Source organism: Numenius arquata, chromosome 17 (assembly GCF_964106895.1).
Source record: "Numenius arquata chromosome 17, bNumArq3.hap1.1, whole genome shotgun sequence".
Lineage (NCBI taxonomy): Eukaryota > Metazoa > Chordata > Aves > Charadriiformes > Scolopacidae > Numenius > Numenius arquata.
Window position 1 is genome coordinate 4,317,881 of NC_133592.1, and position 10,257 is coordinate 4,328,137.

Sequence of the window (10,257 nt, forward strand, 5' to 3'; positions counted from 1 at the left end):
GCACACTACAAGAATTGTTACTGCTGTGCAGTACAGATACACCCATAAATAACTTTTTTCGTGTGTGTGTGAAACAAGCTGATAAATGACCACGTGATTTACAGGAAAAAAAAGCCAGCCTGGGGTGTGGAAGGGTGAGAGGGCACTCCCTTCGCAAGTACCAGCACAACCAACCTGTGCCCCAGCAGCACAGAGGGCTGATGAGTCACTGCTGTCCCTGCCCATCTCTTCTTCACTATTGCCTTTGGTGAGCTGGCCAGGAGGGAGGAGGTAGGTGATTCCGAGGGCAGTAAGTGGGCTGCAGGTGGATCTGCCCAATTTAAAAAAAAAAAACAAAAAAAACCCAAACCAAACAAACACCAAAACAACAAAAAACAAACCCAAAAGTTACCCCAACACCCACCCCTGCCCAAGCACCCTGACATGTCCCCAGTTTTGGTAGGGCAGCCACCCAGGGGGCTCTCCCCAGCCCAGCGCCGGGGACAGCGGCACCACCCAACAACAGCACTGCCACGAAGGGGGTGGAGACTCGGTGGTTTATCAAGAATATTTGTCTGCAGCAGTTTCACTTTTCTTATTGCCGGGTATCAGTGGTGCCATCTATAAGAGGCATCTATAAGAGGAGCGCTGCAGGAGCACCCCCGCGGCTCAGGCTCCTGCCCAGCAGGTTGGAGCATCTTCCCTCTATCCCTCTCCGCCTTTGGAAACACTTTCCTTGCAGGCAGGATCTGGCCGGACAGCACTGGAGACCCTTCCCTTACCCAAGGTAAGCGCTGGGGAGGGGGGAGCAGGAGGTTATTCCCAGCCTGGCAGTTACTTTTTACCGGTAGCAGACCTTGGAAGAGCGATGCACACACCCCCCACCACCACCACCACTGCGGCCCCCACCTCCGCCTGGGGAAAGAGCTGCTCACCCTAAGTGGGGCTGTTTGAGCAGCTCGGGGGACAGGACAGACTCGGACGGGGACACCTCCGCCCCCACACACCCACGGCTACATCCCTTCCCTGTCCACCAGCAGTACCCAAGCTCCCCCCCCCCCCCCAACCACGGCCGCTCACCACCCCCGTCCTGGGCTGCTCTTAAAACAGTGTGGGATCGCCCCCCCAGCCCCCCCGAGCGCGGGGTTCTGCGCCCCCCCCACCCCGGGCTCCCTCCGCAGTTTCGATTCCCCGTTAAGTTCCGTTTTCCCGCGAAACGCCGCCTGACGTCAGCGGGTGCAGGGGCGTGGCAGGAAGACGAGCGCGGGGCTGAGAAAACGGGGCCTCAGCACAGGAGAGACATGGACCTGTTGGAGTGGGGCCAGAGGGGACACCCCTGCTGTGAGGACAGGCAGAGAGTCGGGGTTGTGCAGCCTGGAGAAGAGAAGGCCCCGGGAGACCTTACTGCAGCCTTTCGGTACTTAGAGAGGGCCTACGGCTTTAAACTAAAAGAGGGAAGATTTAGGCTAGATCTAAGGAAGAAATTTACGCTGAGGATGGTGAAACACTGGTCCAGGTTGCCCGGAGGGGCGGGAGATACACCCCATCCCTGGAGTCATTCATGGTCAGGTTGGACAGGGCTCTGAGCAACCTGATCTAATTGAAGATGACCCTATTGCTCAGAGCCCCATCCATTTTTTCCAGCATCCCCTATTCTCCCAGGCCCAGTATCTCCCCAAACCACCACCATCTCTTGAGCTCACCTCTTGCCAAGCTGTGGTCCTGGGGAGCGAGCACTCTTTGCCTTCCCTCATTTACAACCTTTGTACTTTCAGACATCGCAGGAGCTTGCACGGAGTCTCACAACCGCCTTCTGTGCTGTCTGCACTGGTTCCTGCTCCCAGAATTCAGAGGCTGTGACTGTTGCTGTTGTACCACCATGAGCTCCATGGATGGAGCTGACCGGGCTCCAGACACCTGCTGACCCAGCACGGAGTTGAGCTTTCACCCTACAGTAAGAGATACATCAGCACCACCATGTCCCTTTCCCCGTGAGGCACGCTGGCCTGTCTGTAGCTCTTGGGTGGTTACCACTGACTGTGTGAATCAACCACAGATTTCGGCTGTCACACTGAGCAGACTTATTTACCACCTTTCCTCCTGCCGTAGGGAACCGGCTCTGCCCGCTGCAGGCCATCTCTGCCCCCCTGTAAATGGAGCCTGAGCCAGGCAGAAGATACCATGTATGAGGCCAGGACACCCCACTGGAAAAACAAACAAAAAAAAACCCAAAACACAAAACCAACCAAACAAAAAAATCTTCTGTTGGGTTGGGCAGAAAAATCCAATGAGCACCAGAACAGATGTGGAAAAAGAGAGGGAGAGAAAAAAACAAACCACCAGGGAGAGGAAGAGAGAGTACATGAAAAAAAAGCGAGAAAAAAAGGAAGTGGGAAGAGCAAGAGGCAGGGGAAGGCGGAGAAAGCAAGAAAAAGACAGGAATCAAAAGCAAGATACTATGCAAGCTAAGGGGATACCGCAGTGCTGGGCCTCCTTTGCCAGTATCTAACAGAAGTAGCTGCTCTCAGCACAGCTGCTCCAGCAAAACCCCATCTCCTCCTCCACACACCCCTGTCAGAAGCACAACAGCTGCCGTCACTCAGTACAGGCACACAGCAACGTAGGTGGCAAGACCGGGCTTTTAGCAGTACAGAAACTACCAAACTGGGCCAAAAGGGTGGGGTGGGGGTTGGGAAAAAAGAACAAAAAAGTCAACTAACACAGCAATGGTAGTAACTAAGTCTGAAGACAATTATTTTTTTCCCCTCTAGGGTTTTGATCCTTAACAACAGGACTTCCCTCATCAAAGGCAATGGGTATGTGTTGCTTTCAGAAAATCTGCACTTTATATGTAGCAATTTGCTTTTTAATACCTGCATTTTAAGAGTTCATCTCTGGTGGGGAACTAATGGGTACTCTTAACATCATGTTATGGTTTGTATCGATGCTACCTTCATTTAGCAGAAAATAAAGACTCAAGTGGGTAAACAACCCATCCAGACGCTGTCTGTTCTGGTAACTTCATGACATCATTCCCTTCAAAAAATATTTTGGGTTATTTCCACGTCTCCCTTTGAGGACAGTGTCCAAACCTCCTTCGTGGCTTCCTGCTTCACTATAGTCTTGTGCTGTCACTTAAGGCTGCTTTTGATGAAGGTAAACGATGCTTTTAGTCACCAGAACTGACATATTTGAGAAGTTAAGACGCGGTCTCTCACTGTGACTGGTAGAAAGAAAACCATCTAGCATTCAACATGGCCAGTTCTGCAAGGATTATAGTGCCCTGTCAAGCACGTTAGCGTATTTTTAGTTTGTATTACTAATACATAATTTTAACTTCTAGATTACATAAAATTACCTGTGAATGAATGGAATGAGAACCATGTCAAATGTTGGCTAGAATCTACTGGAATCAAGAAAGAGTATGTAGAAAAACTACATGCGGAAGAAGTGACAGGTCCAGCGCTAATGGAACTGGATGAATCTTTCCTCAAGAACATAGGTATGAAGGGAGGCCAAATCCACATGTTGATCTGCAAGAGAAACAAACTTCGGGAGCTACAGGCAAATGCACAGCAAACCAAGCATTCCATCAGCAAAACGTCTGACAAAACAGATGCACAAACGGATCCAGTGAGACCCAAAAATGCCCCTGCTGAAGGAACTTCAAGTGGAGACAGCTGTGGTCCAGGTGAGAAAACCAGCAGAGAGAGCACAGCTGCTACTTCTGGCAAGAAGCAAAAGAAAGGTAACAAATCCCAACCTCAAAGTACTGATGAAGTTTTAGAGCTCAGCAACTGTCGACCTTTTGGAAGTCAGAATACTGACTTCAAATATGTGAAAGACAGAGTTCTTGCTCCAGAATCAGGAGTCAATGATTTAATCACTCCTTGCCACGAATACAAATCTTTTGCCATTGCTGCAGAACTGAACAAAAATCAACTGCAGTCAAAATTTGCCTGTGAAGTGATACGATTTGCTTCAGCCTGCATGAACATTCGGACCAATGGCACCATACATTTTGGCATCGTGGACAGCGTTGAGGATAGGGGTTGGAAACATGGGCAGATCATTGGCATAAAGGTCAAAGAGCGAGAACACTACGTTGATGCATTAGATTATATAGAAAAATGTTTTTCCGAAGATGTACAGGAAGTTGCAAGGAAATGTATTCACCCACCTGTTTTTGTGGAAGTTATTTCAAGAGAGTCTCAGGAACAAAGATTTGTGGTGGAGGTTGACATTGAACCAACATTCAGTTTAGTGAAGAACAGATGTTTTGAAGTCTATTTGCCAAAATACAATGAAGGCAGCCAGAAGGTGAACCTGACAAAAGAGCGAGCTCTCTATCAGAGACTAGGAGCAAAGTCTGAAACTGTAAAGCACAATGATTTAGTTACTTTTATTCAGGGCTTACAAGACAGGGATGCTCAAAGAGAAAAGGCTGAGCTCTCCAGGGCAGAAGTGCACACAGAAGTATCTGAAAATTTAGGAAGAAAGTTATCAATTCTATTAAATAATGGCAAAAGCTATATAGATGATTCCCTACGGTACATCCTTGTCACAAACAGATGTGAAAAGGATAATCTGAACTATATCAACTTCTTAATGCACTTGAACATCTTCTGTGTCTTTGACTTTGATGAAGATTCTAATGTGTCAGGACTGTACAGCAAGTACAAAGAACACCATGCAACAAGGTCTTATTTTTTACAGGATTTTGCCAATGAAAGTAAGACCAGCAACCCCGCCCCCCAGAAACATTTGTGCCTGTTTGATCAGACCAGCTGGATATTCTGCAATGGGCGCAGTGACTTCCTCGGGGAGGAAAAACCTTGTGATGAAAATACATGGATTAGAACGAAAAAAAAATACCTTAAGAAAGCAATTACTCGTATCTGTGACGAAATCCTGCCAAAGCGGTCTTTCATTGTGCTTTTCCTGTTGCTATCACCAGTGCAGAAAACACTGGTGGACACTTTTCAGGAATTCTATACAGAGATGAACGGCACGGAGTACATCATTTGCATTGCAGAGTCCAGAGAAAATTATGGGAAGTGGGCTAATCTAGCTCAGGCTTCCTGCAGCGTTGAGACTCTGGAACGATGCAGCGTCGTGGGTATGAAACTAAGTCACATAGATGCCACCATTCAAGCAATGCTGCCTTCTACAGCACAACCCAGACATCTGCCAGTTTCCACTAGAGGGCTATGTACACTTCCCTCGCTGGAAGAAGAGAAACTCTTTTCCCTAGAAATCCTTTGTGTTGACCAATGCGATGATATCAAATTAGATTTTTTGACTGAAAAAGAAATACAAGAAATAGAACAAAATTTTTACCGAGGGAGAAAAATCATCTGGGAAAACTTCTGGCTTGCTGAAAAAGGACGCTGTGGGGAAATCATTGAACGCGAAGCATGTAAGGATGCTAGCAAACTCCTAGATGACATTTTACGAAGAAGCGGATACAACTGTTCTGTGGCTAAACTAAAGATATTTCACCATCCTGGAAGTGGTGGAAGCACAATAGCACGGCAAGTTCTATGGAAAAGAAGAAAGGACTTAAGATGTGCTGTTATCAAAACCTCCTATTCACCTGGAACCGTCTGTGAGCATGCACTTGCACTCAGGGAATATGAAGAAAGAGACATCAGTTATTGTCTTCCTGTGCTCCTCCTCATTGAAGATTACGATGAAGACTATTTAGAAGAACTAAGGTATGAATTAACGGATGCTGTAGCAATCAGAAAAATTAATTCCCCCAGACCTTACTTCATCCTCATGTGCTGCAGACGATCCAATGACCCTGAAAGGCTTTGCAAGGTTTCTCCACTGGACACAGTTGCTGTCACTCACAAGCTGACAGACTCAGAGAAAACTCTGTTCAAAACTAAACTTGAGAAACTGAAGCAGAAAGATGTCAAGCCAGAATTCATACTCACGTTTGTCCTGATGTGTGAGGAGTTCAATGAAACATATGTACGAGACTTTGTAGGGCACATATTGCAAGGCATAGACCATTCTTCTCGTGATACACGTTTGATGTGTTATGTGGCATTGCTTAATTTTTATGTACCTAATTCATATGTTTCATTGTCACACTGTGAGGCTTTTCTGGGACTGGGGGTATATACAGAAAGAACATCAAGAGCATATGATTTCAAAATTCACTTGAGCGAACAAGCAAGAATGATTTTTATTGAGCTAAGAGAAAGTACCACCTATATTTCATCTGTTCAGATAATACACTGTCTGGTTGCAAAAGAAATCCTGCATCAGCTTTCAGGGAATGAACCTCAAAGTCAACTTGCAATGACACTTCTTCAGGAAAAGACACTCTTTGGAAACAGATTTGGACGGGATGAATTCATAAAGTTCATCAGAGATCTGTTTATTCGGCGTGATAAAAGAAGCAGGGGTGACAATACTGACACTCTTTTCTCCCCATTCATTGAACATGTCTGTGAAGCTGAAGACTGTGAAAAAGCTATAGCTATTTTAAAAGCTGCATACGAACTCCTTGGAAAAGATGCTTTTTTTGCCCAGCAGCTTGCCAGACTGCATTACATCAATGAAAAATTTAAAGATGCAGAATATTGGGCAGGGGTGGCAAAACTTCATTTGCCAAACGATTCTTACATTTTAGATACAGAAGGTCAAGTCTACAGGAAATGGTTTAGTTTCACTGTGGATAAAATGACACAGGATGACATTCCTGAAAACATCGTTCAAAAGATAGAGATTGCTCTTAAAGCTATAAAATGCTTCAGGTCTGCACAACAGGCTGCAAAAGCAGAACGTGACATTATGAACAATGCTGGCTTTTTTGGAGAAGTAGAAGTAGGATGTCGTCTTCTTAGATTTTTGTCCACAATCCCTGTATTTCACAGAAGTCCAGAGGGGGAATATTCCGAGCTTGTGAAATACCTGATCACAGACTACATTCCTAAAGAAATTGAAAAAACATGGGGAAGGCTTCACTCCCGCTTAAAAGGCTTACGCCAGAACCTGTACAATGCTCTAGAATGGATTTCAGAAGACCTAAGTTATTTCCAAACAGATAAAACCCATGAGAAGGAAGAGGAAGATGAAAGAGATGAAAAAGAAGAACAAGTTTATAATCCCAGAAAATGGCTAAAAAGACAGTCAGAGGTATATGCCAAATTCTTCATCTCAACATCACTCTTGGAGGAAAGCAAAGGTGGCCCTGAGAGCCAGCTGATTAGGCGCATGAATATTTATAAGAGTGGTGGAGGTAGTGTCACTAATATCCTGTCATTCTTAACAGATAAGAAAGAGAACAGGTCAGCTGAAAAGCTAGAAAGGATCCTTAGTTTCTATACAGAAAACCCACAAAGGGACAGGCTAGAGGACAACGATCTGATCAATTATATTTTGTGCCACATCACATTATCATGCTTAGCACCAGGATCAGCCAAACTTCTTCCACTGCAAACTCTTCGTGACCTCAGTGTAAGATTTTTTAAAGGAAAAAGACAATTTCCAGCAAGTGCCTACTTTTTGCTCACCTTGCTGTACTGGCCAGATGAGGCATTAGACAAAGAGCCTAGTCCAGAAAAAGATGAAATTCTAAACTCAGCCCTTCAAACCCTGAAACGTTTGTATGACATCAAGATGAAAGATGTTCCTACCAGGAAGAAAAGAATCTACACTCATTTTTTTCTGGGAAAGGGTTATGGCTTACTTAAGATTGTACACAAAACTAAAATTGATAAATTAATTTGTGGGTCCTTAGATGAGAGGAGAATGAAGTGGCTACATGGAACTGTATGGAATATTGGCAAGATTCGTGACATCCTCAAAAGAGTTTCTGGTTGGACCAAGGACAGAAATTTATTTATGCGTGGTCATGTGAAGGAATTTCCTATCTTGCCACTCCATCGAGATTCAGTGCCCCCTGGAAATGAGAATGTGACCTTTTATTTAGGCTTTTCATTTAATGGTCTTGTTGCTTTCAACATTGAGGTTGAAAATAATCCAACTGCCAGCAGAATGCCAAGTATTTAGTAGCTTAACAGCACCTACTGTACTTTTTGAAGATACAGCAATGAAATTGCCCACTGTCACATTTTTAAAAAGTGGACTGCGCTGGCTGAACTGCAAGATTCACCACAACTACTACAATAATGACCAAATATCTAAAAAAACCTCTGAAACCTACTAGTAAAATATATCTTGAAATAGAAGCCTTTAATACTTTTGGAGACACCACAAGCAAGATTTCAAACTTCAGCCAGTAAGAACTGTAATATTTCCTTGTGGATATGTGGGGGGGACGATGACGGGGGATGGGACACACAACTGTAACCGTAAGTTTTTGCTTCTTTCTGAATCAGCAACAAAAAGTTTCAGTGACCTTACAGCATGTATATACGCCGGCTCTAACCTACTTCGCTCACTAACATGTACCACGTAGGAAATACGTCTGCCCATCAACTGCAAGCCAACAGCCAGTACAGAAGCAAAGGGAAAATAAGCAAATTTTAAGATGATTTTGCAAACATCGGGACCGATAAAAAATAGTCCTATTTTTTCACATCACTCTTACATTGCTTCTCCATGTAAATATTACAAACCATACTAGATATATCTTTATCTGGGGAGGGGTGCAGAGACATGAACAGTTAGATATTGATGACATAAGATTATTTGTAAGTGCTGTTTTGATATCACAGTCCAAACAATTCCTGTGCTTGGTGCAATGTTTTTGCAGCATTATCCAAGAAATGTCCACACAAGACTCAAATTTGTCTATTGTATATATGCATGCTTAAAAACATTCTTTGTGTAGACTGATTTACTAATTTGAAAAATGCAAAGGAGTTTGTTGTCAGCACTGTATCTGCAACCATCACATCAAACTTCTAGTAATAAAGCTGCCTGCTATTCTTGGAGCGTCACATTGTTTGATACTATATTGTCACTAAAATTTCCAGAAAACCTGTATATACCTTAAGTTTTAAACTAATAAACAACCTTTAGAAAGAGTTACCATTTCTACATGAGCTTAATTACCCTACCTGCAGATATAGTTCTAACAGTAGCAAGGTATGATTAGCCTTTCCAACTTCAGTCAAGATCTGGGCATAGCCAAAAGCTGTAAAAGGAATTGCAAGCCACTACGAATTCAGAACAAACAGGATGAAACCAAAGAATATTGTAATACAGGCCTCCACCTTCTGGCCTCAGGAAGCAGAAGCAAAGCTTATGGCTGCTGGGCAGGCAATGCTTGTACCTCCCAGGCTGAAGGCAAGGGAAGAAAGGAGACAACAGCAAAGCAGACTCTTGGAGGGAGGCTGCACTTTTTGCCTGGGAAATCCAGGCTGGCAGATTTCATCAGGGTTAAGCAAGCACTTATGTGTTAAGTTTAACCTTATGGGTGAGCTGGAAGCTGCACTGGAGGAGGGAACCATGACAGCATCTGAACAGCAAGACAGCTGGAGTGTTAGAGGGAGCCCCCTGTGAACACCACCAAAGTCTGTCCCCCACCCTTGATGCAGGGGGCGAAGGAGGGGGAATACGTTTGAAAAGTTAATTGGGCAAAGGCAGGTTTCTCAAGTCTAGCATGGGCCATAAGGATGGCTTCAACCTGGAGCAGAACTAGGATATGCAAACTCACTGAAAAGCATGGGAGCTCAAAGAAAGCATTAACTGCTTAAGCTTATACAACCTGCTCAAACACTGTGGGAAAAAGCACAGCTTTTCTTTTTAAAACTTACCATGATGAAAAATTAAAGCCAGAGTATTTGGCCAAGAAGTTTGTCTTATGACTTGTTTCCTTCCTGTGGGTGCAGCCTCCTGAGTGGATCCTGCAGCTGGCTACCCTTTGTCCTGCAGCCCACATGGCTGCAGACTCGCCACTCTCTCCTTTGAGGCCCAAGTACAGGTCTTGCTTTTCAAAGATACTCGTTTCTGCCTCTTTAGAGGTTTAGATCCAAAATCTTTACCTCATCAGGGTATTAGAAACACAATCCTCCCCCCATGCCCTGCAGAAAGAAACAAGGTTTAGGGAAAAAGCATAAACCTACATGCTAGCACTCGGGGTCCTGCATTGCAAAAGAAGCTGCTGAGGCCCAGAGGGCAGAAAGTACAAACCCATCCTCCTCACTCTTTACCCAGTCATACTTGAATTCCTCAAGTCTGATAAATCAAACTTCATAGAATCATAGAGTGGTCTGGGTTGGAAGTGACTTTAAAAGGCCATTCAGTCCAACCCCTGCAATGAGCAGGGACATCTTCAACTAGAGCAGGTTGCTC

The 10,257-nt window shown here is 44.6% G+C and overlaps 1 protein-coding gene across 1 annotated transcript; it reads left to right on the forward strand.

Annotated features, from left to right (window-relative positions):
- Positions 1–2,750: 2,750 nt before the first annotated feature.
- On the forward strand, positions 2,751–8,007 carry LOC141473036 (sterile alpha motif domain-containing protein 9-like). The gene is made up of 2 exons (XM_074160348.1): positions 2,751–2,795; positions 3,323–8,007. Exons 1-2 carry the CDS (start codon positions 2,792–2,794, stop codon positions 8,005–8,007), a joined length of 4,689 nt encoding a protein of 1,562 aa, XP_074016449.1. The 5' UTR covers positions 2,751–2,791.
- Positions 8,008–10,257: the final 2,250 nt, after the last annotated feature.